The following is a 27,946-nucleotide window of genomic DNA, read 5'->3' as shown; positions in this document are numbered from 1 at the left end:
GCTGGAAACACAGGGGCAGGCAACCGTGGTGGCCAGGCTGGGCTCTGCCTCTTGTAGAGGGGGGGGGGTAGAGGCAGCAGCCAACTTCCTGATTCCTGTTCTTTAGTGGCTGTGTCACTTCCAGTCCACAGAACGCTGGCACACCTTGGCAGCATCCACTCTCACAGCAGCCCTGTAAGGTTTGCCATCATCCCATTCATATTTATTGATAGGTCACGTGATTTTTAGCCCACTTCCAACGAATGCTATCAAAGCAGCTAACCTAAAATGATAGTCACAATAGAACAAAACGGAAACCAGTGGTGTCGCTGGTGGGAGTGCAAAGCACTACATTTTGCATGGAGCCTCACCGCGGTGTTGCCTCCATTTTGCTCTTGTGGTCCAGAATGTCTCCAAAGGGGGAGAGGGGCCACTTGCACGCCTGCAAAAGTTAGTGCTTTTATAGAACCATAGCAAGCAAAAGCACAATAGTGTAAAACCAGGATAAAGCAAGGCAAGAACGCCTGCTGCAGCAATACAACTGTTTGCAGCTTCCTCTCCAGCACAGGACAGGAGCACTGCTCTTCCCATTTAAAAGAGAGAAGACTGAGGCTGAGGGCAAGAGTGAGATGATGCCCAGCAGTGCACAAGTGAGATGTGGCGCGCCTGTCCCTTCCGCCTGCTCCTGCATAAGCCAGCCTGAGCATCACACTCCGCTGCAGAAGCCCCACTTCAAGGGCCATCGCCATCTGGTGGTGAGGGCGTGGGACACAAGGGAGAGAGTTCTAGAATATTCTCTGGGCTCTGGCAGGTAACAGTCCAATCCCATCCAACTTTCCAGTGCCAATGCAACCACAATTCAGCCCCAAGGCTAAGGGACAAACATCCCCTTACCTTGAGGAGGTCTCCACGACTGCCCTCCCACTGCAGGAGGCAGCACACCTCCCTGGCACAGCTGCATCAGCACTGAAAGGTTGGCTAGGATTGGGCTGTCAGCCATTTTGCTCTTGCTTCTGCAGTCATGCCTGAGCTTAGTGCCGTCTTTTATTGTGATGTCGTTTGCTGAAGAGCAGCCTGCAAATCCACAGTCAGAGAAATTCCTCCTCAGAGCATTTCCAGTCGCTTCCATGCAGAGAAACAGCGTGCCGAGCAGCTCCAGTTTGCGCCAGTCTTGTCCTTGAGCTCACCTGCAGACCACACCTGAGCTGCTGCCGACCACAGATCCACTAGTCCTGAGCCACAGTCATCCTACCAGCCTGTGCATTGCTCTCCCAGGTCCAGCCCCTCCAGCAGCAGCAGAAGCGGGGCCCAGCCTTGAGGGCAGAAAGGGAGGGCCAGGCACCAACAGGGACCTGGACAAGCAGCTCTGGCTTACAGTTGCAGCTGAGCGCTCGGTCCTTTGTGTGCAGATGTTGCAGAGCACAGGTGATGCTCTCTTGCACACAGGCCCGTGGGCCTGTGCCTGCCCTTCTTCTTGGGCCCTGATGCCATCAGGCCCCTCCCACCAGCACCACTTCCTCATTCCATGCTGTCTGGATGCAGAAACAAGAAGCTGTTGGAGCTTCCAGGCAGTGAATCCCAAATCGGTGCCCACCAAGGGGGCAGCCGGTGACAGCCCACACTGACTGGGCAGTGGCTGGGCAGAAGCCCTTGAGGAGAGAGGCAGGGAAGGCAGCAACCGTCCCAGATTCAGGGCAACAGCTGTTCTGACCTGTTTTCTGGATGCGGGCAGAGTGCACTTGGGGGGGTGCCCCATGCACAGTGTGAGCAGGCAGCAGAGATGAGATAGCGCAAGCGCCTGGACACCTGAACACTGCTCAGGCTGCGAAGCACACAACACGAAGCTGAACAGGCTTGGCCTGCTGTTGCAGGGTCCCTGTCGGCCTGCCTGGCTCAGTGACTGCTGGAAGCTCTCCAGAGCTTCAGGCAGGCTGTTCCCAAGTCCTACCTGCAGTTGTTGCTGGGGCAGGCCTGGCTCCTTCTGCATGCAGAGCTGGAGTCCCTCCACGCAGTTCCTGGGTTAGGTGACCAGATCCTGCAGATGACAAAGGTGTGCGGAGAGGAAGGTGGGGCAGAGCAGCCCTCATGGCTGTGCCTTCTGGGCCAGACTGCTGGCCCGCCTGTCTTCTGTGTGAGCAGAGCGGAAGGAGAGACTTCTGTGAAGGAAACACTGACGAGAGCACACACACTGCAGCTGAGCTCTGTGGCTTACCCGTCCTGTGCACACAGTGGGCCCAGCTCCCCCCAGGCAATGGCCTCTGAGCTACCCCCCCCCCATCTTCGGGGTCTCCTCCAGGAGGCTGCCATAAACCACACTTTGGTCACCACCCACAGCACTGCAGCCCCGGTGGGTCTCCAGGACAGGCAAAGACCTGAGAACTGGGAGGGGGGACTGGGGCGCCTGCAGTGGCCAGGAGCAGCCGGGCTAGTGGGGTGGGGGCCCTCCTCTGCTGCCGCCCAGCTCCTCTGGCCTGGGGAGTCCTCGCTCACTGCTGAAGAGGGGGCAGCCACAGTTAGTGGGGAAGGGGCCAGGAAGGACTGGCAGCTCCCTGCACCCTGCGGCAGGGCTCAGGGCGGGGCGGGGCGGGGGGCGCAGGGCTTCCGTCCGCAGGGCTGCTCGACTGCTGGCTCCGGGACGCGCGAGGAAGAGCAGAGGACGGCCTCTGGGCACGTGCAGAGTGCCTTTCCCCGCCCCGAGTCCGCGCAGCGCGAGGCCCGGGCGCGCTCCCGCCCGCGAGAAGCGCCGCCCCCTGGGCGGTGGGCTGGGCCGGCCGGGCTGGGCGGGCTGGCGGCGGCGGCGGCGCTGCTGCGGGCGGCGGCGGAGGATGCAGCGGCGGCTGCGGGGGCGCGGGGCCGGCGGGGCGCGGGCGTCGTCGGCGGGGCGCTGAGCGCGCCATGCGGGGGGCTGGCGAGGGCGGAGGACGCGCCGCCGCTGCAGAGATGGGGCGGCCGGTCGCCGCCGCCGCCTGCCTGCTGGCCCTGGCCGGGCTCCTCGCGGGTAGGTGGCGGGCCGCAGGGGCGCGGCTGCCGCAGGGACGGGGCGCGGGGTCCGCGTGGGGCAGGCGCGGGGAGCTCCCTCCGGGGGCGAGGCGGACACGTGTCGGAGGATCCACACGCCCGGGCTTGCTTTCTCCTGCGGGGAGGGAATCCGGGTCGGGGGAAGCCGCTCCGGAAGGAGCGTCCCCGAGACTCCAGGGCTGAGCCGGGCTGCGGCTCCCTTCAGCACCCTGGACCAGCCCTGGCCGGACTCTGGAGGAGCCGCGAGCGCAGCCCCGGACGGCAGGAGCGCCCCGTTCACGGTTCCGCCTGCCCCGCCGTCGGGGAGGGGCAGCAGCCGCAGGGGGGCCGGGTCCCTCTGCCGCCCGGATGCCAGCAGGCTGGGGCGGGCGGCGGCGCTGCCCTGGCCGGCACTGCCGCGCCCAGGCTAGGCTGACCTCTGCCCTGTGCTCTTCCCTCCGCAGCCTCGGACCCGCAGCGCAGCTCCCCCAACGCCACCGACCTCCAGCGCGCCACCCCCGGCAGGAGAGCCTGGCAGCCGCAGCAGGCCCCCCTGAGCCGCCCAGCGCCCCCGAGGAGCAGTGCCTGGCCCGCGGCCGACGGCTCCCCAGCGAAGGCGCCCCAGTCCCGGCCGCCGGCCGCTCTCCCGGCCTCCCAGGGCCCCCCACTGAGGCCCTTTCCTGGCCAGGCTGCCCAAGAGGAGCGCGGCCAGCACGGCTCTGCCCGCTGCCCGGGCTGCCCAGGAGTGCCACAGGCCTCCCTGCTGGACGAGCCCCGCGGCGAGGGGGGGCCCCTGGAAGCCCTGTCCGGTGGGACCGGCGTGGCGTGGCCGGTCCAGCGGCAGAAGGTGCCGGACAGGAAGGAGTTCCTGGGGAGCCCACCGCCGGCCCCAGAAAGCCAAGAAGATGCTGGGAGCGGGGACCAGCCTGCCCAGGCCTCCCCAGACCAGGGGACGGCCCTCCCCCCCACGCTGGAGCTCACCCAGGCGGGCCCCGGCCCAGGCCTCAGCTCCGACTCTGCCGAAACAGATCACCTGCTGGGCACCTTTGGGGCTGCCGCGCTGCCCTCCCCCACCCTGAGCAGCCCAGCTCAGGCATCAGAAGAGGCTGGCCGGATCCCAGGACAAGGCTCCACTCTGAAGGAGGAGCCTCTGGAGTTGTGGGTGGACTCCACCAGCAGCTTGGCAGCAGAGGGTGCCCCAGGCCACACTGACCTGACCTGGCTCAATACGGAGGCTCCCCGCTTGGCCCTCACTCCCCCGGTCAAGGCTGTCCAGACCCCGAAGCCCTCCCTGGACCCCCTGGCCTCTGAGATCATTGACATAGATTACTATGACCTGTTTGATGGGGAGAGCCTGGGGGGCGCCAGTGCAGACTCCACCAAGAGGAAGCCCTCAGAGGACAAGGGGATGTCATGGTCCCTCCACGACCTCTACGATGACTTCACGCCCTTCGATGTGTCGGATTTCTATCCCACCACCTCCTTCTACACCGATGGCGACGAAGAAGACTTGGAGGAGCCGGAGGAGGAAGAGGAAGAAGAAGAAGAAGATGGGGGAGGTGGGCTGGTGAGGGACCTGGAGGATGAGAACGACTACCGGTTCCCCACCCCAGCCACCCCCCAAATTCAGACCATAGTTCAGGAAGCAGAACCCACCAGCCGTCACTACCTGGTCCCTCCCCTGCAGACATTTGTCATCTCTGGAGGACACAGCGCAGCCACTCCCAGACTTCGACCTGCAGAAGCGGGCAAAGATCTGAGCTTGTCTGGCGGTGGTGAAAATGGCACCGAGTGCCGGAGTGGTTACGTGCGGCACAACAACTCTTGCAAGTCTGTGTGCGAGACCTTCCCCAGCTACTGCCACAATGGGGGCCAGTGCTACCTGGTGGAGAACCTGGGTGCCTTCTGCAGGTGAGCTGCTACTGGGGTTGGGGGGGGGCTTCCCTGGCTTGAGGGGCCTGATGGGTGGGAGTGACAAGAGTCAGAGCATTGGTATTTTGCATGCCCAGCTCACCTGAACCTGCTTTCAGTGGGTAGGATGTGCCCTGCCAAGCGGTGTCCACTCAGGCCTGGCCTGCAGGTGCAGAGCAAGGAGGGGGTGGACCCCAGAGGCAGTCAAGAGGGTTTGCACCACTCGAGCTGCAGGTGAGGGGTGCTGCTTCTAAACACTGTCCCCCCATTCAAAAAAGAACTCCCCCTCCCACAAATCAGAGACAAATCTTCAAGTCCAGCTCACTCTCTGCTGAGCTTGTTTTTGGTGTGGAGGGAGGGCTTGTTTTTGCAGCAGGGTGATGTGTCTCATTGTGCTCTACCTGTGGACAAGGCTTCAGTCTTCATCAGTGGTCAAATGCGTCCATACTCTCAGGTGTGTTATACCTCCAAGAGATTCAGGAGTGGTGCTGGAGGACCACTCTACATTGCAAAAATGTTTTTAAGTTTTGCCCCTGTTTTCGGAATTCTGTTGAGTGAGGCTGGAGCCCTGCAAAGAGGGGTGTGCCACACTGCAGTGTTGAAACGCAGAGGGCTTCCTGAGCTTCCCTTCCAGTGCCCTTTTGAGGTCTGCTCTCTTGTGGTTATTGCCTGCAGGTCTGGTCACCAGCCCTGGAAGGAAGCCCCACTCCTGCCTTCTGGGTGTGGAGGGGAAGAGATCACAGTGGTTCAGAGATCAGGGACATGCCCAAGGGTGCTTTTCTATCTTGTGGAGTATTGCTTCACATCTGTTTCTTTGGAGAGAGGGTGCTACTACAGATGGGGGACAGGAGCTTTAGAGGAGAGGGGCAGGGCTGCGGAGCCCAGGTCCCAACAGGTCCCTTCCTCCATGATTGGTTCTCTTCGTAGGTTAAGTGAATGCCTTGAGAGTGGTGATGAGTGGTTCTGTATCCCAGGCTATGACAGGTCCCAGTGTGTGTGCTGTTCCCACCTAGACCATCCCAGCTGGCTTGTTAGTCCATAAAGCATGGACTGGAGATACAGATTTGGACCCCCTGTCTTCTAGTTGCCCTATTCCTGCTGCAAAGGGTCAGAGAAGTGTGGTGGAGACAGGAGAAAGGTGCCCAAGTCCCTTTGTGTCCCCAAGTGCAAAGTCTCAAGCGTGTGCCACTTGCTCAACCTGCACCGAATGTGTGCGCAGGCTCTGTTGAAAAGCAGTTGTGTTTGGTCGCAGTATGAAAAAATCTATACACAAGGCTGTGTCTCAGCAGCTCATTCACACGTGCAGGTTGTCACTTGAGGAGCCTTCATGTGGGAACCCACATGCAAAGGAGCTACCTGCAAGAAACCAACTTGAATGCAGGGCCTTTCTCTCCAGACCGCCAGCCTGATGCTGGCTCTCCATTGCTGCCTTCCTCTTTCACTGTTCTAACAGCTTCAGCAATCCCCTTCTCACAGCCTGCAGGGGAGGGGGAGAGGGGGCTGTCTGCCTGTGCTCACCCAGCAGGGGTCCTGGCTGAGGAAGTTTGCACTGTTCGGTGTCTTGCACCCTCCCCATTATCCGGGACACTCTGGCTTGTGGAAGGCTGTGTCTGCAGCCCTGGCCGCCTTCTTAGGGTTTCAGGGGGAAAGGAGCTGTCTGTTGCTCGTTAATGTGGGTTCTTGGTTACAGTTGCTTCTCTTCGCTTTTTGGAATGCTTCATTTTGGGATTGCTGATGTTTTGTTGATTCGGTTTAATTTGTAAAAACCTTTTGGGCTTCTCTTAAAAGAAAGAAAGAAAGGGTAGATGTTTTTTAAAACAAAGGAAAAGCCCTGCCCCTTTCCCTCCTCCACTCATTCTCATCCCTTGGCATTCTCACCCCTCACAGGGTGAGCCCTGCTGGACTGCACCGGGGTCAGGGTTGGCCTGCTCTTGAGATGGAGGAAGCAGCTGCCCTGGGCAGTGAATGAGTTGGTGGGGGAAACCAGCTGAAAGAGAGCCTGCCTGAGACCCCTCTTGTCCCCCAGCCCTCTCCCCACTGTGGCTGCTTACTCCTTGATCCAAGGGGAGGAGGCTTCCTCATGGCACCACATTCTTCTCCTCAAAGGAAGCAAAGAGGAATAGAGTGGTGGCTCCTCTGCTAGAGGAGTGGCCACTCTACACTCCCAGCTTCCTTTTCCTGGTCCCCACCCTGCACACTGGGAGCAAGACCAAGATGGAGGATGAGGGTGAATTGAGAATGGAAGTCCAGCAGGCTTTGCACCTCTCCGGGCTAGTGCCTTGTGGTGCTGCCTCTGGAGCAATGAGTCAGGGGAGAGGCTGACCATCAGGCTCACCAGCCATCAGGCCTAGTCATCCTTTCCTCTGATTTGCATGAGGGGCTCTGCCCATTCTCTGCCATGTGCCCGCCTGCCTGCCTAGCCATGTCCATCCTTACCCATGAGCAGAAGTGGGGCAGTGTGTGACTACACTACCACCATCAAAGCATATCAAAGCCCCCTCCCTGCTCCTGGAAAAGACCTGCAGTAAGCTCTGGAGAGTGGGGCAGGCAAGAGGGGAGGGGAGGGGAGGGATGCCCAGCCCCCAGAGCGCCAGTCCTGCTCAGTGGATCTGCAACTAGGTCAAAGCTGCCAGGATGAGGTGCTTCTCACAAGCCACTAATGGGCTCTGACACGCCAACCAGTGACGGGCCAGGGCTGTGGGTATGGGTTCAGGGTGCTCACTGAAGGCAGAATGCCTGGCATGGGGGTTCCTTGGGGAAGGGCATGGCAGAAACCTTGGAGTCCAGTCTTGGAATATGCAGAGACCAATGCGTGTCCCTGTTCATCTTTGGACTCCTCCATGCCACTGCAGTGGATCTGGGTAGCACAACTACACATGGTAGGAGGACAGGCTGTGGGGAGGGGGCTGAACTCCTGTATGCTCCCTCTGGTACAAAGCCTCCCCCTGGCATGTCATAATCTAGCAGCACATCAGGGAGGAGATACTCTCTCTCTCTCTCTCTCTCTCTCTCTCTCTCTCTCTCACACACACACACACACACACACACACACACCCCTAGTTTGTGCCAGGCTACTTGCCCGCTTACCCTTCCTCTTTAGGAGACCCATGTTAGAGAAAAGGCTTAATCAGGTGTAGGGGGTCTCATTCTTTATGAAAGATCCAAAGCAGCCTGCGGCACAGAGGAGACCATTTGGAGACTCTGGAGAGAGACCATTTGGCCAGCGTTGTTTAAAGGACTGGGTGGAAAATGAGCAAAAGAAGCAGAGATCAGCAGAGGAGCCTCTCCCAGGCCCAGCATCCCTCTTCCCACAGTAGCCACCTGATGGCTCAGTAGTGGGTTATTGAAGGCAAACACATCCTGTGGCCAAGAATTCCATAACCTTCTTGTGTGCCATGTGAAGAAGCCCCTCTTTTCCTCTGTCCTAAATCTCCTGCTGTTCAGTGTCAGTGGATGACCCAGCCCCAGTGTTGTGCAAGAGGGAGGCAAACAGCCCCTCCTCTCAGGGAGGGCTCCTGCATGCACCTGAATGTCTGCTTCCACTTCCAAGGTGTGTCAGGAGGAGCTGGGAAGGGAAGAGCCCCCTTTCCCTGAGAGTGGCCACCAGCGGTCCCATGGAGGTCTGTCAGCAGGGTGTGAGTGTGCTGGCCATTGCCCTGTTGTTTGCTGCCTAGCAACTGGTGTTCAGGGGTAGACTGCCTCTTAATGGGGAGGTTTGATTCTCAGACCTCAGGGCTAAGACATTCCAGGGGAGCGGTCATGGTGGGACAGGAAGGGGGTGCCCCTCCCTGGTCTTCCCAGCCTGCCTTTGCTCAGCGGGCCTTGTTTGTGTCCTGCTCCAGGTGCAACACCCAAGACTACATCTGGCACAAAGGGATCCGCTGCGAATCCATCATCACCGACTTCCAAGTGATGTGTGTGGCCGTGGGCTCTGCTGCCCTGGTGGTCCTGCTCCTCTTCATGATGACCGTCTTCTTTGCCAAGAAGCTGTACCTGCTCAAAACCGAGAACAGCAAACTGCGCAAGACCAAGTGAGTGGGTGGACTGGGGCAAGGGAAGAGGGCAGTGGGACCAGCCGCAAGATCGCCGCAGGAGGGTGCACAGCACAGAGCAGGGAGAGCACAGCAGTACTGGAAGTGGAAGACAGAGGAGGAGGAAACGTAGTGGGTGAATAGGAGGAAAGGATCAAAAAGACAGCCTTCAGGGTCCAGCCCTCTCCAGCTTTCCAGTGCCGATGCAGCCACAATGCAGCCCTGAGGTCAGGGGACAAATGTTCCTGTACCTTGAGGAGACCTCCTTGGCTGCCCTGTTGGCACATCTACATTGGAGCTGGAAAACTGGACAGCATTGGGCCCTCAGTCATGTCCCCCTTAATCTTCTTTTTTCCAAGCAAAAGAGCCCCAAACGAATTCTCCCCGCCAACGCAGCTCCGCCAACTGAGCACACTGCATCCTGCAAGGGGGGCAGTCCCAGTGGCCTCCTTCACATAAGGGACATTTTGCTGGTGCAAGTCTGAGGAGAGTAAGGGAGAGGGAAGGTGGGAGGGAATGGAGAGAGGATCCTGGTCACGCTGGTCTCTGGGATCCCCCTCCCTCCCCCATTCTATCTCCTGCCTGCCCACCTTCCTGCTCTGACATTCTCCCATTCCTTCCCCTCCCTGCCCTCTTCCTCCCATCACTGCCCACTGCGCCGCTTACCTGCACTCCCACCAGCAGTGGCAGTAAGACTCCAACACCACCACCATTTGCAGGGCAGTTCTAGTATAGCCGCCAGTGGTGCGCTGCATTCGCCATGGTTCCACTGTCCTAAATCCCAGTTAGTACTGGGCTGTTAATTCCACCTGGAAGAAGCGTTAAGCTGACTAGCTCACAATTTCCTGAATCTTCCCTGAGCCTCTTTTTAAAGATCAGAGTTGCAGTGACCGCCTCCCAGTCCCGTTGGGCAGGAGACCAGTCGCACATTCCCAGTCCTGCTATCTGGGAGGGCCTGGTAATCCCACCCGCTCTAAATGGAGCTATGAAAAGATGCAAAGAGTCTAAGGGTGAGATTCTGCTTTGTGTGGAGTTGCATATCAATGAGAGGACTGTGTGGGGTTGAGAAGAGTGTGAATCCAGGAAAAGAACTTAGAAACTGGCAGTGCACAAGTGTCAGTGTGGGAATAAGAATGTGTGTACTTTTGCCTCTTACAGGAGTTGCAAATAATATCATTGATTGCAAGAGAGCATAGCATAAAACCAAGGATAATTATTGTGTGATTTCACTGACAATGCATTTGCGTGTTTTGAGGCAAAGAAGAGGTTCCCAGCACATTTTGTGTAGTGGAGGGTGGCCGACCCACAGGATAGATCCGGGTCCCAAAGCCACTTTATCCAGTTCCTTTTGGTGCTGTTAAATTAAGAGGTGAGGGTTTGTGGAGGGTTCATTGCCACAAGGTGTAATGATGGCCACTAGCTTGGGTGGCTTTGAAATGGGACTGGGCAAAAGTCATGGAGGAAGCTCTGCCACTGGCTGTGCGCAACCCCCAGATCCAGTAGCAGCCAGCCTCTGAATGCTGGGTGCAGGGGAGCAGTGGCAGAAGGGGCGCCTGCCTTCCTGTTCTGCTGCTGGGGGGCTTCCCAGAGTCAACCGCTGCATCTCTTTGGGAAACAAGAAGCTGAATTCGGGGACTCCCCTTTGGCTCACTCCAGCTGGGTTCCTCTCATGTTCTTACATTAAGTGTCTGAAAATATTTCAGTTTTTTGCGGATGTAAGGAAAGGAAGCAGTAAGACTCTCTGCAAATGTCACATGGGAACTTGGGGAAGGTGAAGAGCACTCAGCCAGCCTGCCTCTTGCAGCCTTCTTCCTGAAAGTGTATTCTTGCATCAGTCCCACAGTGAATGGCCTCGTACCATTCAAGTGCATGTGCACCAGTCATGTGCCTGACCATCCATGTAGGATTCCACCAGTTTGCCTGGAAGAGGCATTAAGCTGGCTGACCCGTGGTGTCCTCGATCCCCCTGAGTCTCTTTTTGTTTTCTCTTCAGAAAACATTCTGACAACATGCATTATTGGGTTTTGATTTTGCCTGGTCATTTGACAGATTTGAAAACTCATTTTCAAAAATGTTTATTTTATGTGCTGAAAAATATTTTTCTGCATGTCTGCTCAGGAGGAAGTCCCATTGCACTCAACAGGACTTACAGTCAGGAAAGTGTGCACTTACTTCCTGTACACACTTATCTGGGAGTAAGTTCCATTTCACACAATGGGACTTACTTCTGAGTAGATATGCATAGGATTTGACTCTTAGTGTGGTTTGTGTTGTATTTCAACTGATTCAAACCTTTATTTAAAAATTACTTTTATTGAGATACTTGTAAATGGTTTAACACATGGCAGTCAGCCTATACAGCATTCCCTTGACATTTAGAGAAAAAAATTGGCACTGAAATGAAAAGCTGCTCATGTATTCATTTGAGTGTTTGTCCCTGTTGATAAATCAATGGTAAGGCCACACCTGGAGTATTGTGTCCATTTCTGGTTGCCACATCTCAAAAAGGACATAGTGGAAATGGAAAAGGTGTAAAAGAGAGCAACTAAGATGATTACGGGGCTGGGGCACCTTCCTTATGAGGAAAGGCTACGGCGTTTGGGCCTCTTCAGCCTAGAAAAGAGACGCCTGAGGGGGGACATGATTGAGACATACAAAATTATGTGCAGGAAGAATAGAGTGGATAGAGACATGCTCTTTACACGCTCACATAACACCAGAACCAGGAGACATCCACTAAAATTGAGTGTTGGGAGAATTAGGACAGACAAAAGAAAATACCTCTTTACTCAGCATGTGGTTGGTCTGTGGAACTACTTGCACAGGATTTGGTGATGGCATCTGGCCTAGATGCCTTTAAAAGGGATTTGGACTAATTTCTGGAGGAAAAATCCATCACAGGTTACAAGCCATGATGTGTATGTGCCACCTCCTGATTTTAGAAATGGGCTCTGTCAGATGCAAGGGAGGCACCAGGATGCAGGTCTCTTGTCTGGTGTGCTCCCTGGGGCATTTGGTGGGCTGCTGTGAGATACAGGAAGCTGGACTAGATGGGCCTATGGCCTGACCCAGCCGGGCTGTTCTTATGTTCTTAACTACAATTCCCAGGAAGCCTTGCAGGTCTCTTGTTATCTGGTGTGCTCCCTGGGGCATTTGGTGGGCTGCTGTGAGATACAGGAAGCTGGACTAGATGGGCCTATGGCCTGATCCAGCGGGGCTGTTCTTATGTTCTTAAACTACAATTCCCAGGAAGCCTTGCAGATCTCTTGTTATCTGGTGTGCTCCCTGGGGCATTTGGTGGGCCGCTGTGAGATAGAGGAAGCTGGACTAGATGGGCCTATGGCCTGATCCAGCGGGGCTGTTCTTATGTTCTTAAACTACAATTCCCAGGAAGCCTTGCAGATCTCTTGTTATCTGGTGTGCTCCCTGGGGCATTTGGTGGGCCGCTGTGAGATACAGGAAGCTGGACTAGATGGGCCTATGGCCTGATCCAGCGGGGCTGTTCTTATGTTCTTAAACTACAATTCCCAGGAAGCCTTGCAGATCTCTTGTTATCTGGTGTGCTCCCTGGGGCATTTGGTGGGCCGCTGTGAGATAGAGGAAGCTGGACTAGATGGGCCTATGGCCTGATCCAGCGGGGCTGTTCTTATGTTCTTAAACTACAATTCCCAGGAAGCTTTGCAGATCTCTTGTTATCTGGTGTGCTCCCTGGGGCATTTGGTGGGCCGCTGTGAGATACAGGAAGCTGGACTAGATGGGCCTATGGCCTGATCCAGCGGGGCTGTTCTTATGTTCTTAAACTACAATTCCCAGGAAGCCTTGCAGATCTCTTGTTATCTGGTGTGCTCCCTGGGGCATTTGGTGGGCCGCTGTGAGATACAGGAAGCTGGACTAGATGGGCCTATGGCCTGATCCAGCGGGGCTGTTCTTATGTTCTTAAACTACAATTCCCAGGAAGCCTTGCAGATCTCTTGTTATCTGGTGTGCTCCCTGGGGCATTTGGTGGGCCGCTGTGAGATAGAGGAAGCTGGACTAGATGGGCCTATGGCCTGATCCAGCGGGGCTGTTCTTAGGTTCTTATGGTCTTATATGCACACATGAACGCTTCTTAGGGACCTGAAAAGAATCAGTTTTTTGTGGAAAATGTCCCGTCCTGCATCACTGCTTGTGTCCATGGCACTATTTCAGCATAGCAGGAGCCCCCCGCCCTGCTTCTAGGGTCAAATGGACTACTGACAATAGCGTTTCACGCAGCAAGCTCAGGACCACCCCATGATCCCTTCTGCCCCCCCCCCCTTCCTGATGACATGCCAGCCTTTCCTGCTGTCCAGTGTTCCAGCTCAGCATTCTCCTCCCCTCCACATTTCCTCTTTCTGGCCCCTACTTCCTTTTCCAACCCAGGGATTGGAAAGAGGAGCAGTGGAGGCAGGTAGGTGGAATGAGATGGTCTTCGCCCACCAATCTGCTACCTTAGGCAACCACCGTAGTTGGCTTCATGGATGGGCCGGCCCTGGGTATGCTCGCTCCATGGCAGCCTGCATCACACTTCTCAGGGTGCTCTGTGACTATAGCAAGGAAACGTCCCATGCGATGGGGCAGCAGCGCAACCTATTTCTGGAGCTCCTCTCAGAAATGCCAGTATTGAAAGATGCATTGAGTGTTTCCAGAGAGTCATCAGCTTCAACTGCAGTGAGTTGGACTCTGCTGAAGGTTGTTTTTGGAGCCAAGAAGGCGCCTGCCCCCATTCGTTGACAGCGCAGGTGCCCTCCTGCTCCCCCTGCTGTCTTTGGCCTGGCTCTGAGTGAGTGCCACAGAGTTACCTAGAGGATTGTTGCTTGTGCCCCCTGATGTTGTCCGGAGCTGACAGTTTTCTTCTGCTATCTGTGCCACACGGCAGTCTGCTAGACAGGGGTGGGAGGAGGATGGGACACTGACTGTGGCAAAGAGGCGGGCACCCACTCACCGCTTTCCCTGGCAATCCTTCCCATGGGAGGCTCTGGGCTGGGTAAGATGCCAGGCAAGAGTGCAAAGACTGCATTTCTGCCTGTCAATGCACCTGTCTCTAGACCAGAAATGTCCCGGGCAGCCTCCGAGATACCTGGAGAAAGAGGTGGGTGAGAGGGCAGCAAGGGGCAGAGTGCTGTTCCTGTGTCAATCTCCCTGGCACAGCCTCCTCGTTTCACAAAGCACCCTGTAGAGGTGAAGGCTGCCCTCTGGGTTGTTTTGGGCTTCCCAGAAGCATCTGGCTGGACCAGACGAACCCACCATGGTTGGACCTAGCAAGTGGGCCCATGTGGGTCCCAGCAGCAACCTGGTTCTGCCCCCCCCCCCACGCCTGCCCGCCCCGGACTTACTGGTGCTGGGGCTTCTTATCAGTCTGCTGGTGTATGGACCCAGCCGCTCACCACGTGTGGCAGTGGCCAGGCCATGCTGAATGATGTGTTGCACTTGGTGGCAGCAGGAGAGGACCTTCTGCTCACTGCCAGGCTGTTTGTTTCCTTTGCATGTGCTAAATATTGAAAGAGCCAGTGTGGGGAGGTGGTTAGTGTGTTGGGGAAGGACTAAGGGAGGTGTGGGGACTGCCCTGTCTGCTGCTGCAGAGTAGCATGCTCTGAGGCAAAGAAAGGGAGACGAAGCAAGGCACCCCACACATCCTTGGGTATGTTCCAGGCAGCTTTGGAGCCAGCCAAGATCTGGGTAGTTGCTGTCACCAAGAAGAGGGAAGACCAACAAGAGGGTGCTTCCCCTTCTGTGTGCCATGACCACACAGTACAGAAGACTTTCTGACCAGATTTCCAGTGGGGCAGTTCAGGCATTCTGCAGAGAGCCATGACGTCTTGAGCTCGTCAGCAGGAGTGATGAGTTCTGCTGCCTGTCACACCCCCAGCATCTATGCATGTGCAAGTTGATCTCACCTCTCTAGATTGTGCTTTGCCAATAGCACAAGCTTCTGTGTCTGTTGGGTTTGCATGGGCTTTGCAAAGTATGCCAATGTGCTGCAAATCTCGCCCCTCCCCTCACCCTTCTACCTTATGGCAGTGCCAAGCCATTTTTTTTTTTTTGTGGAAGAGGGTTGCCATCATTAGTTTTCTGGATGGAAGGTTACAGCTCCCCCAAACCTGTTGCTTCTTCCCAGCAAGAAAACCTAAGTGTCACTTTGAACAAAAGAATAAATGTTGTGGGTGTGACGTTGCACCCAATCCTTCTCTAGAAGACTTGAGAGCAAGTGGCTGCTGGGTTGCCCCACTTGTGCTCACCAGCCTGGTAACCCTGTATAACCCCACTGACCATCTGGCTGTGTCTCAGAAAAAAAGAGAGAGAGAGAGAGAGAGAGAGAGAGAGAGAGAGAGAGAGAGGAATCCTCCTTGGCTGCCAGCCTCTCTTTTCCCCTCCTGGGCCTGAGCAGGCCAGGTCTCTAATGAGTGGTTAATTACTGTTTGCAAAGTGCATCAGTAATTGCCAGGAAGTGCTTTGCTCTGCCCAATTCCAAGTATTCCCAAGTGAGGGCAAGCCCTGGAGCCTGAGGTATGGTCAGGCAGCACTGACATTCCAGGGGCTTTCGGGGTTCATGGGCCATGTGTGCGCATGTGTGTGGTGGTGGAGAGACTGGGCTGTGACTGGCCTTTCCAGGCTTGAATCTTGCCTCTGCCTCGAACTCTGGAAGCGGCCCCAGGCAAGGCATCTTCTCTCTGCCTCAGTGGCAGGAGGGGGCTGAGAATATTCACTAAACTGTACAGGGCTGCCATGAGGGATTTACCACAAAACGGGACATCTGAATTGCTTGGCACTCGGGGAAGTGCTCTGCAGCTGCTTCTGATTCTGTGAGCAGCCAAATGCAACAAAAACATTGGGGTTGTTTTTTTTTTTGGTTTTTAACATATAAGCACAATTTCTGTTTATCACCAGGAGTTACATTCCCAGCTGTGAAAGTGCGCAATGGCCTTGGGTTTGCATCTGGCTGACCTCTGGGCCTTGCTTACTAAGAGTTTGAGTGGTGCATCTCTGTCGCTGAGGCACCTTCCAGTTCTGGTCATGTGTAAACAGTGTGCAGCAGTCATTTCACAGCTTCTGGCTGTGAAAGAACCTAAGATTTGCCTCAGAAGACAGGCCTGCCTTGCCCAGTGCACTGTCTCCAGCGCTGGCCAGCCAGAGGCCCCTTTGAAACTTACAAGCAGAGCACAAAGTGATGGTGGCCAGTTTTTTGCACCCAACTCCTGGGAATGAGAAGTAAACTGTTTCTGCAGTTCTGCTTAGCAGTTGCAGAGCTGTATTTCTGCTGTGGTTCTGCAGGAGCACTGAAAACCCTTGTCATGGTGCTTTGGGGCAAAATTCAGCTGCTTTTGAGGCTCATCTTCCCTTCTTTTTTTCTTTTCATGTGAGTTTTGAGCCTTTTATGCCTTAGCAGAGGTGCGCCTTCCGAGTGTGTGGGCAACAGTTGCCATGTTCTCAGAAGCCAGGGATGTGATGAAATGAGGTGGCTCCTGCTTAGAGACTGAAAGTCAGTGATTGGCAGCATGAGTTTTCTCATCATGATTAACAAAACCTCAGTAAATTTTGCAGGTCTGTTTGCACCCCCCCTCCCCCGTTCCTCCAAGGACCTCAGGGTGGCACACATTGGTCCCTCCAGCTTTTCTCCTCCTGAGACCCTGGGGAGGCAGGTGACTGGACTGGATGTGCTGGGTGGCTGAGCTGGGAGTTGAACCTGGATCTCTGCCCATGCTGGGATCTCTGCCCTGCCTCTGGGCAGGAAGAAAACTGATGCCATTTGCTCACTGCACAGAACAGCTACAGGTTGCAGAATGCTGCTTTTCTCAGTGCATGATTGGATTCCTGAGGGCAGGATTTTCCTTGGTCTGGCTAGGAGTGTCATGCAGGCCCGGTAATTGCGGCTAAGAGCTTCCCTGCGCCAGTCTAATCCTGGCTCAGGGGCCATCTGTGCTTCTGCCCGTCGATGCATCTTGTGGTCCTGACTCCTGCCATTCATTGTGTGCAGAAGTGCTGCTTTTGTTGCTGCAGCTCCCGTGTCAGTGGCCTGCTGGATCCTGGAGCAACTCTGAGCTTTCGTTTCTTGCGAGCTCTTAATTCTTCTTCACTCCTATTCAGATTTCTGTAGATCAGAGGTTCTCAGGCTTTTAGAACCAGGACCCACTTTTAAGAATGAGAATCTGTCAGGACTCACCAGAAGTGATGTCATGACTGGAAGTGACATCATCAGGCAGGAAAATTTTTAATAATCCTAGGCTGCAATCCTACCCACACTTATCCAGGAGTAAAACCCATTTACTATCATTGTTTAAAGCATATACATAGCAGCCTGTTAAAAGTACAGATCTGTAACACTTCCCAAATGCAGTCACATATCATGGTCATATCATCAAGTCTAATTTATTAAAAATAAAATACTGAAATGAATGGGGACCCACCTGAAATTGGCTCATGACCCACCTAGTGCATCCCAACCCACAGTTTGAGAGACATTGCTGTAGATCTCAGCCATGTCAAAGGCAAAACCCTCCAGCATCTTCTGCCTGACTTGCAAGGGCTCCATTCTTGACTGATCTGAAGAAGGGTTCCCGGATCCTCTGCCCCAACAGGATGGTTTCCAATTCACACAGAGAGACGAGATGCTCTCTGATTCAAGGGAATCTGACTCTTGGCATTCCCGGGTTCAATGGTATAGCTAAGAAGGGTAAATTGGCCCTGGTACCAGCCCTTGAGTGGATGTCAAAGTGATGTATAGCACCACCATGTTATATATCATTGGAAAGATAATTTCATGCAGAATGCAATGAAACAACCCACATTGAATTCTCTGTATCCTATTAAACTTTATAGCCAAATAACCAGAAAAGGAAAACACAACTGCCTTATGTAACAAAGAGGGGATTCCTGTAACACAAAATTGAGCAATGGGACTGATTGTTGAAAGAGCCAATGAGGTGTTATTATGACATAGCAGGGAACCAATAAGGAAACCACTAATGAGTCAGCTCTCATTCCATGTTATATGGGTAACTGGGTAAAGAGGCACTTTTTCAAGTGGTGGTCCTCTAATATTCAGGAGGGGGAAAGTAATTGTCCCTCTTCACCCCAGCACAGTGTCTTTTCTAGTGACTGTTTGCTGGAGTTCTTCTGCATCTTCTTTGATTGTGAGCCCTTTTGGGACAGTGAGCCATTTAGTTATTTGACTTTATCTGTAAACCTCTTTGTGAACTTTTTTGGTTGTTGTTGAAAAGTGATGCATAAGTATTCTTCATAATAATCAGAGCTGATACAGAACTCCTATTCAGCTGTGTGAGTGTCATCAAGTTGGCCACCGGTGACTGATTTGTTGGGTGACCTGTGCTTTTTCCGCTTCCCGCTTTTTGAGAAAAAAAGGTGAAAAAGACATCGGCCAAAGAGAAGCACACAACTGCTCTGAGCAGAGTATAACCCAGACATAATTGGCCATGATGTCATCATGTCACCACGCCGCAAGTACTGCTTGATTTTATCATAGTGAGGGTGTGAAAGTGTGTGCCCTAGGTGCCAGAAGCCTTACTCTGGACCCTCAGGACTTTTTTGGAGGACTGTTTCTTATGAACATCCTCCTGAACATGCCTCATTGAAACCAGTGGGAGGCTTGCAGGAGTCCTACCTCACAGGCCCCATTCATTTCAATGGTGCTTGCACAGGAGACCTTCCCAGGGCATTGTGACCATGAGCTGTGGTCTCCCACTCTGCCATTCCGTTGGGTTGCAGCTTGGTGGCTGAGCCCTGCTTCCCATGCAGAAGGACCCCCCTAGGTCCATTCTCTGCCCAAAGCCCTGGACAGCCTTAGCCAGTCCTTTAGATAGGACACAGCTGGAGGAACTCTGGATCTGACCCCCGGAAGGCAGAGCAATCTGGTCTGCTCTCAGGTGCCCAATGTCGGCTGCTCTGGCCACGGGTGACTTTTTCTCCAGCCTGTTCTCTCTTTCACTCCAAATACTTGGAGGCAACTTCTTTCTCCAGACGACTTTTGCTCAGCCATCTGTTCTGCTTGGGGCCTCATTTGCATGGCCATCCATCCCTCTCAACCCCGCCCAGAGGCCTTCCAGCTTTGGGGCTTATCATTGGAGCCTCCCTGAATTGCTGCCCAGCTGTTTGCAGCGGGTGGTGGGGAGGGGAGGAACTGGCTGTCCTGGGAACTGCCACTGCCCCCCCTCCCAAGCGACTGGCACCCCGTTCTGCAAGGGTCATGGGAGCGGCCTGCCTGTCAGCACATGTGCCTCTCTCCCTTTTCTCCCACGAGCTGCTCACAGATGCAAATGAGCTGGGCCCCAGAACCCGCCTGAGTGCACAGTCACAATACCCCCCCACTCAGCCCCCTTCAGAAGCGCTTTGCAGAGAAGAGCCCCCAGCAGCTGCTGCTCAGCGTGGGGCCGTCTTAGCTTGGCAACAGCAGATGGTGCATTGTCCCTCAGTTGGGGTGTGTGTGGGGGGGTGGATTCCAGCACTTGGCATCTTCTAGGCCACAGGTCGCCCAAGAGGGAGCAGTGGGTGGGAGGAGCAGTGCTCCAGCAGCCCAGCCCCTCCCTGAGCACAGAAAAGCGCTGGGTCAAGCGAAAAGGCATCTGGGTTCAGCAGGCAGGAGGTCCTCCCCTGTCCCGGCCCTGACGTCTGATGTCCACCCATGCCTTTGCTAGTCTTCCGGACCAGTGTCATCATTTAGGACGTATCTGTGAGCTGCCCTGAGCCCCTGAGATGAGGCCAGGTGTAGCGAACCCGAGTGCAGCATGGCTTTTGCAAGGCAGAACCTGTAGACATTATATATCTGGACTGTCAGAAGGCGTTTGACACGGTCCCTCACCAAAGGCTATTGAAAAAACTCCACAGTCAGGGAATTAGAGGACAGGTCCTCTCATGGATTGAGAACTGGTTGGAGGCCAGGAAGCAGAGAGTGGGTGTCAATGGGCAATTTTCACAATGGAGAGAGGTGAAAAGCGGTGTGCCCCAAGGATCTGTCCTGGGACCGGTCCTCTTCAACCTCTTCATAAATGACCTGGAGACAGGGTTGAGCAGTGAGGTGGCTAAGTTTGCAGACGACACCAAACTTTTCCGAGTGGTAAAGACCAGAAGTGATTGTGAGGAGCTCCAGAAGGATCTCTCCAGACTGGCAGAATGGGCAGCAAAATGGCAGATGCGCTTCAGTGTCAGTAAGTGTAAAGTCATGCACATTGGGGCAAAAAAATCAAAACTTTAGATATAGGCTGATGGGTTCTGAGCTGTCTGTGACAGATCAGGAGAGAGATCTTGGGGTGGTGGTGGACAGGTCGATGAAAGTGTCAACCCAATGTGTGGCAGCAGTAAAGAAGGCCAATTCTATGCTTGGGATCATTAGAAAAGGTATTGAGAACAAAATGGCTAATATTATAATGCCGTTGTACAAATCTATGGTAAGGCCACACCTGGAGTATTGTGTCCAGTTCTGGTCGCCGCATCTCAAAAAAGACATAGTGGAAATGGAAAAGGTGCAAAAGAGAGCAACTAAGAAGATTACTGGGCTGGAGCACCTTCCTTCTGAGGAAAGGCTACGGCGTTTGGGCCTCTTCAGCCTAGAAAAGAGACGCTTGAGGGGGGACATGATTGAGACATACAAAATTATGCAGGGGATGGACAGAGTGGATAGGGAGATGCTCTTTACACTCTCACATAATACCAGAACCAGGGGACATCCACTCAAATTGAGTGTTGGGCGGGTTAGGACAGACAAAAGAAAATATTACTTTACTCAGCGTGTGGTCGGTCTGTGAAACTCCTTGCCACAGGATGTGGTGCTGGCGTCTAGCCTAGACGCCTTTAAAAGGGGATTGGACAAGTTTCTGGACGAAAATCCATTATGGGTTACAAGCCATGATGTGTATGCTTAACCTTCTGATTTGAGAAATGGGCTATGTCAGATGCAAGGGAGGGCACCAGGATGAGGTCCCTTGTTATCTGGTGTGCTCCCTGAGGCATTTGGTGGGCTGCTGTGAGATACAGGAAGCTGGACTAGATGGGCCTATGGCCTGCTCCAGTGGGGCTATTCTGATGTTCTTAAACTACAATTCCCAGGAGGCCTTGCAGGTCTCTTGTTATCTGGTGTGCTCCCTGGGGCATTTGGTGGGCCGCTGTGAGATACAGGAAGCTGGACTAGATGGGCCTATGGCCTGATCCAGTGGGGCTGTTCTTATGTTCTTAACCAGAGTTGTCCTCACTGAGGCCCTGCCCAATTCTCTGAAATGGTCACAGGAGGTAGAACCTGGTGGGACTAGGAGTCCGCCTGCGTAAGGTGCATCGTGAACGATTCCTTTCTTTACCTTAGATAATTTTTAATTTAAAATAAATTACAATTTTGATTTAACTGAACATTCCATCAAAATGAATGGAAAGACAACCCAGATGCTAAAAAGCAGTAGGCGAGAGCAGCAGCTCTGGCGGAGGCCCCCAGAGGCCAAGCCCCTCCAGAGGGCTCCAGTGCAAGCCTTGTTGGGATGGAACGTATATAAGGAAAAGGAGGACTCTCTGCACCTGCACAGAGGCAGTGTCTTCTGATTGCGCCACACGGAGAGGAGGGCCCGCGCTCGACCCCGCGTGTGCTGCCCCTGCGTGTAGGAGGAACTGCTTTGCTGCGCTGCGCTTGGGATGCCTTTCTGACTGTGCCCCCCCCTTCTCTTCTGGTTTGTCTCTTCTCCCTGCTGGCAGATACCGAACTCCGTCTGAGCTCCACAATGACAACTTCTCGCTGTCCACAATTGCTGAGGGCTCCCACCCAAATGTAAGGAAATGTTGTGACACCCCGTGTAACCTCTCCCCTCATGCCCGTGCCATGGCTTACTATGATAACATTATCTGTCAGGTAACGTGTCTTCTTCACGTCTCCCCCTTCTGCATGTCTCAGACCTTCCCGGCTGTTCTCTCCCGGCCCCCCCACCCCTCCAGGCTGCTGCAGAGCATGCTTAGACTGCACCAGGGCAGTGACTTGCTGATGCCCACCAGCCCAGGAGCATGTAACGAGGGACTGGGCAGTGGTGGGGCCCACAGGCGTGCCTCTGTCCCCATCAGGAACGGGGTCCCTTCCTACAGTGGGGGTGCAAGGCCACATAGAGGCTGTGGGACTCTGTCCCCTGCTGGTCATTCCTTGGGGGTGCAAGGAGCCCACCTTTTGCCAGCGGCCTGGAAAGTCAGCAGCAGGCAGGCTTTCTTCCTTGCATTTGGCACAAGGCAGGGTACATGGATAGGGGTGCCCCTTTTTCATCCTCTCAACAATCCCACTTGCTAGGCAAGGCTGACTGAGGTTCTCTCAGGGAGCCTCAGAGCTTGAGCCAGGCTTCCAGTAAGGTGTTCCCCCCCCCCATTCCACACTTATAGTCATGACACCACCTTGGCTCTCGTTCAGATCCCTGAAGAACTCAGAATCAAACTCTGTGGCCAGGCAGCCTGTGGGCCCTCAGAGGGCTGCCCACAGCAGGATAGCCACATGGTTCTTAAACTGGAGCAGGGCTGGTACCTTTAGAACACAAGACCTCTGCTGGATCAGGCCAGGGCCCACCTAGTCCAGTGCACTGTATCCCACAGTGGTCCACCAGAGGCCTCCGGGAGCACACAAGACAAGGCACCTGCATCCTGTGGCCACTCCCTGGCATCTGGCCTTTCAGCCAAGTCACCGATTGGTGACTAAGCAGTCCCAGAAGCATTTCAGGAAGTTTGCACTGGGAGCCCCGGCCCTTCAGGATCCCCTTTCTGAAGAAGTGGTGGACTGCAAAAGTGTGGCGTGCTGCTCGTCCCAGCAGTGCTCACAGACTTGAGGCAGGGAGCCTCCGGCCTCTTCATTAGGCCCTGCAGCAGGGCTGAGCTTTTTCCCTCTGCCTTGCAGGAGGCCTCTGGGTGCTGAAGCCGCCTGTTTCTCTCGAGTGAAATCTCCGGGGCACACAGGGGCTGGGATTGGCAGTGCCCCGTCAGTAGCTGAATCTCCCTCACAGATCGGTCACTACCCTCCTGACTCATGAGTGCGGGGCTGGTCCTCATGACAGCCACCCTGGGGGGACGGGACCCTGATAGGTCCCCTATCCAGAGAGGCCACTGAGTGTCATGCCAGTCGCCGCAAGCGATGTGAACAGAGGCGGCTTCTCCTTGTCTCCTGCCTGTATGTCTCTTACTGAGCTGGCGGAGCTGGGGAGGGACTGGGTGTTGCACCATGAACCCCCCTCTGTAGGTGAGCACCACTGTGGCTTTGAGCCCATCTGATGGCTGCAAGACCCCTCCTTTGTGTGCCCCACTCCCCCACCCACCCCCCAGTTGTGTCCATTCTCATGCAGGCCTGGATCCAGCTTGTCTGCCACGCTGTCTGTCTGTCTGTTTGTCTGTCTGTCTGACCACGCAAAGGTTTGGCCTGAAGCTGTGCTGATGAGGGAGGGGTTGGGGGTGTGTGTGCTTTGGGGGAAGACAGAACAGACACTGCTCTGCTTTGCTGCCCCCCTTCTCCACTGCTGCCTTGGGACAGGGAGGTGGGTGGAACATCCTGAGAATGCATGAACAGAGCCCCACAATGGTTTTCTGAGCCCATCAGAGCTTTGTGGAGGGATAGTTTGATTTTACTTTTATTATACAAATTATATTTATTATAAATATTTATACCTTTCCATTGTACAAATAGTGCCCAAGGCAACTCATGAAAACAATTAGCATCACAAACACAATAAAACATTAAGACAAAATAAAAAGCATGATATAATCATAATTTGAAGATAGGAGAAATAACTTAACCTCCTTGGCAGATTTTTAAAAGCCTGTTGGAGCAAGAACATTTTGATGCTAGAGCAGCAGAAGGGGGCAAGGGGGGTGGGCAAGTCAAGCAAGAAAGTTCTGGAACTGGGACCCACCCCCTTGGTCCTGCCAAGGCCCCTCAGAGTAGCTGACAATAAAATAGAATGCAGTTTAATAGCACCCAAATCCTTAATAAAAACAATGTGCTGACAGTTCTCTTTATATGCAAATTAGCTTATCTGTGAGGGGCAGAATTACCACCCAACTCGCATTTGATGCAACTCTGTTCTCATTATCCACTCAGCCTGTGCTGGTGCCCCATCAAATGGAGATGGGGAGAATCGTCGGGGAACATTTGAGTCTGCTTCTAGACTTGCCCCACCATCTTGGGCACCATCTCAGGGACTCCAGCTGAACCCTCATGACTCTGGCAATGATGTCATTGAAAGAATACCTGAGGGCTGCTCTGGGGCAGGCCAAGGGGCAGAGCCAAGAGAGGTGGAGGAGGAGGACAGGGAAAGCAGCCTCCTCCCTTCTGCTGATCTCTGAGGCCTCCTTGTTGGGCCAGCAGCCTTAAATGAGTCAAGGGCTAGCCAGCACGGAGGAGGAAGCATCAGATGCTGGGGAGGTAGATGAGCTCTTGCTATCACCTGTCCCCATATGCTACTTCAAGTTAAGATTCAGGTTCATCATATTCATATAGGGTGACAAGAGTCCTCTAGAACCTAACCCAATTTTCCCCATAGGCTGAATGATTCAGTGTCCACTAATTCAGAATCCACTAGGTTTTCTAGGAAGCTAACCCTAGCAGATGAGGAGAACTGACTGCAGGACTCAAAGCCATCTGCCACCTCCCCCATTCTGACTGAAAGGTCAATTTTTTATGTGAATAACCCTGGAGATATTTCTGGAAGGATGGCATTCAAATTTAAGAAATCGTAACATGCAACAACCACTGAAACAAACCTTGCAAGCCTGCCTGAAAATCAAAGGAAGTCCTTCTTAAAAAGCATTTTAACTGGTTTGTGAAATGCGTAAACAGTATTGTCCTGACTGGCTTCTCTTGGAAGAGAATGCAACGGGGGGGGGGGCAGTTGAGAAAAGCCCCATTTCTCATGGCTACTTCCTTGGATCCTGATGATAGAAGGACTGCTGCCAACCAGAGCAGGCACTACTGACTGAGAACCCAATCCTATGGGCTCTGAGCACCAGAACACTGCTCCAGGTGTTGTAAGCATGTCGTAAAGCACATTTACAGCACCCAGAGTGTCAGGAGCTCCGGCACCAGCCCAGTTGCAGTTGGCTCTGAGGTCAGCACTGAACGAATGCCACCTGGAGCAAGGGAAGAGCTCCAGGCAGTGGTAAGGTCTTTGGGGGCAGGGGGGAGGTGTTCCAGGGCAGGGGGAGGAACCAGGGTGGGAGGAGGATGAGCCTGGCGGAGCCCTGCTCCACTGTAGTGTTGGGCTGAAAAGCCCAGCCCAGAGGTTCTCAAGTCTGCACCAGCAAAATAGTCATTGCAGACTTGAGAAGCTCCATTGTGGGGCCTGGGGCTTTCCCTGGGGGAAGTGGATGAAAGTCTCCTCCCAAGACCTCCAGCAGACTCAGCAGTGCCACTGGATACAGCGCTGCTGTGGATAGAATTAGGCTGTAAAGCTGCAATCCTATCTACAGTTACCTGGGAGCAAGCTCTGTTGACTATTATAGGACTTCCAAATAGACATACCTAAGCTTGGGCTCTTAGATGGGCCAAGTGCCTGGCTCCTATGACTGGCAGCTTCCCATGATTTGTCTGTGTTGCAGCAGAACTACCTGGAACAGAAAGTGGGAGATGTAATTGATGATGTGTTCGGTCTGATGTATTGACAAAAGAGAAAGAGTAGCTTGCACATTTTGCATATCAATATTTTAATCAAACAGATAGACCATAAACATCAGGCCTCACCCTGAACCTACTGATAGTGGCCCATTTGGGACTTACATTCCATTAGTATCCCACCCTTACTCTTAATGAGCTGCATGTGACATTTTTTTCATCCAACTAGCCCTGTGAGGTAGGCTAGACTGCTAAATGCTGGCTTGCTTGAGGGCATCCAGGGAGTTCTGTGGCCAAGGAGGGCTTTGAGCTTGGCCAGCTTTGGTCCAAGTCAACATTCTGGGTGCCAACTGCCCCACACTGGCTCTTGCAGGCAGGAGATGTCCTTGGCCAGCCCTACTGCACTGCTGACCCCTTTTCTCTCCCCTTCCCCCATTTAGGATGACCCCAGTGCCCCTCAGAAGCTTCAGGACCCCTTGAAGTCCTGCCTTAAAGAAGAGGAATCCTTTAACATCCAGAACTCCATGTCGCCCAAGCTTGACAATGGCAAAGGGGACCTGGATGACTCCGAGGTGAACTGTCTGCAGAACAACCTGACATGAGGTGGGTGAAGGTGACGGAAGCTGGTACTAAAGGACGAGCACGCAAGCGACTCCTTGTGTGCACATCTCTGTTCTAGTAAGTGTTTGTTCCCAGCGTCATAGCATGCTTTGATGTGTTTTGTACAGAAAACTAATAATAATACACAAGAAAATGAAAAGTGTTCCTCAATGAATTGTGTGTTGGGTTGTTCGATCTGTTTCTGTCCGTATCTTGCCTGGGTTCGCTCCCTCCGTCCTCATTCTCTGCCTCCTTCCCTCCCTCCCCACGCCTCTCACTGCTGTGATTTCTAAACCTTTGCTGTTATTCAACTGACTTTTTTTTTTTGTACTTTTCTCCTGCCTTTTTTGAGAAACAAGTTTTAAAATGTGAAAAAATTCAAGATCTTGAAATTACAAATAAAACATTTTTTTAAAGTTAAGCCACTGCTGTGTGTCTCTCGTGGGTCTCAGGGCAGGGAGACTAGAGGCAGGGAGACTAGACTCCAAGGTAGCCAGCCATGCAGAAGGCCGGTTGTCACCAGGTAGGTGAGCTACAAAGGTGAGAAACCAGACCCAGAAGGTGCACCAGCTTGGCCTCTGCAATTTTCAGTCCTGCTGCACAAGCCTCAAAGAGTTCTTGGAGAGTGTTAGCAGCCACATGGGCAGAGATGATTCATGTGATGTTGTGTACATGGATGTTTCAAAGGCTTTTAGCAAAGCCCAAAGGGGACAGAGTCTTTTTAAGGATGGGCATTGGTTAAAGGACAGGCAATAAGGGGCAGTTCTCACAGTGGAAGGAGGTAGGTAGTGGGGTACCCCCAGAATCTGTCATGGGACCAGTGTGTGCTAATTTTTCTTAAACAATCTGAGTTGGGGTAAACAGCAGTGTGGCAAAGTTTTCAGATGACACCAATTTATTCAGGGTGATAAAAAAACCAAAGCAGACTGTGAAGATCTCCAAAAGGACCTCTCCAAACTGGACAAGGGGGCAACCAAATGGCCACTGAAGTTCAATGTCAATTAAGTGTAAAATTATGCTTGTTGAGGCAAAAAAATTCCCACTTCACCTACACACTGATGGGGTGTGAGCTTTGTGCTAACCAGGATGAGCAATACAGGCTGCAATCCTATACACACTTTCCTGGGAGTAAGCCCCATTGAACTCAGTGGAACTTACTTCTGAGAAGACATGCATAAGATTGGGCTGACAGTCGTCTAGCTGCAATCTGGAATGCATAGAACAGAGACTGGGGGTTTGACCCACATGCTTCTGTGACCAGAGAAGAGACAAGATACAATTTCAGTATTGGTCAGCTGGAAGAAGCAAATGAAACAAACCAGTTCTCTGGAAGTGAAAGTTGCCCTCAAGCAAGCCAGGCAGACCCACATCCATACACTGCTAGATTCTCATGGCCCTGAGGTCTGGGCCATACTATGCCAGACTGCCAAGGAGGCCTCACATGATGCAAAACTCCTCCATACAAATAAATCTGCTGCATATAAACAAACTCCCCTAAGAGAAACTGGGTGGGCAAGAGCCCCTTCCTCCCTGATGCCTTTTCCATGCCAAGGGGGGGGGAATGCTAGAATCAGGACTTTGGACAGCTCCTTTCACAGAGACAGGGGCCATTTTGCCTTCTTTAAAAGCAACGCAGGTTGCAGCGAAAGGCCACTGAACTAAGGCTCTGTTTGAAGTCTTATTTCAGTGCCACTCCAGGATTGGCGGGGGAAGGGGGGCTAGCACTACCACAGCACAAAGAAAATACTCCCTTTTGTATGCACAGAAAAACCTGTTCAAGAACAATGCCGCAAAGCCCCCCCACCCATGGCTCAGTTCATTGTCCACTTTCACCCACCACTCCTGGCCT

At 53.7% G+C, this 27,946-nt stretch overlaps 1 protein-coding gene across 3 annotated transcripts; it reads left to right on the top strand.

Annotated features, from left to right (window-relative positions):
- Positions 1 to 2,898: 2,898 nt before the first annotated feature.
- On the top strand, positions 2,899 to 26,432 carry CSPG5 (chondroitin sulfate proteoglycan 5). 3 transcript variants are annotated; one of them, XM_066628294.1, is made up of 5 exons: positions 2,899 to 2,977; positions 3,441 to 4,887; positions 8,730 to 8,918; positions 21,624 to 21,696; positions 25,938 to 26,432. In XM_066628294.1, exons 1-5 carry the CDS (start codon positions 2,920 to 2,922, stop codon positions 26,097 to 26,099), a joined length of 1,929 nt encoding a protein of 642 aa, XP_066484391.1. In that variant the 5' UTR covers positions 2,899 to 2,919; the 3' UTR covers positions 26,100 to 26,432. The 3 variants fall into 3 exon arrangements, with proteins under 3 accessions (XP_066484391.1, XP_066484390.1, XP_066484392.1); XM_066628293.1 differs by having other exon boundaries at positions 21,624 to 21,777; XM_066628295.1 differs by lacking the exon at positions 21,624 to 21,696 and having other exon boundaries at positions 25,938 to 26,055.
- The last annotated feature ends 1,514 nt before the right edge of the window (positions 26,433 to 27,946 follow it).

Source organism: Tiliqua scincoides, chromosome 5 (assembly GCF_035046505.1).
Source record: "Tiliqua scincoides isolate rTilSci1 chromosome 5, rTilSci1.hap2, whole genome shotgun sequence".
Lineage (NCBI taxonomy): Eukaryota > Metazoa > Chordata > Lepidosauria > Squamata > Scincidae > Tiliqua > Tiliqua scincoides.
The sequence above is the reverse complement of the archived record's forward strand: the minus strand, read 5'-3'. Positions and strand labels throughout refer to the sequence as shown.

Bases quoted from the DNA above. Each gene is read 5' to 3' on its own strand.
- CSPG5 (XM_066628293.1), top strand. From the start codon at position 2,920: ATGGGGCGGCCGGTCGCCGCCGCCGCCTGCCTGCTGGCCCTGGCCGGG. The intron at 2,978-3,440 runs GTAGGTGGCGGG...TTCCCTCCGCAG, and splicing joins CCTGGCCGGGCTCCTCGCGG to CCTCGGACCCGCAGCGCAGC. The intron at 8,919-21,623 runs GTGAGTGGGTGG...CCCTGCTGGCAG, and splicing joins AGCAAACTGCGCAAGACCAA to ATACCGAACTCCGTCTGAGC.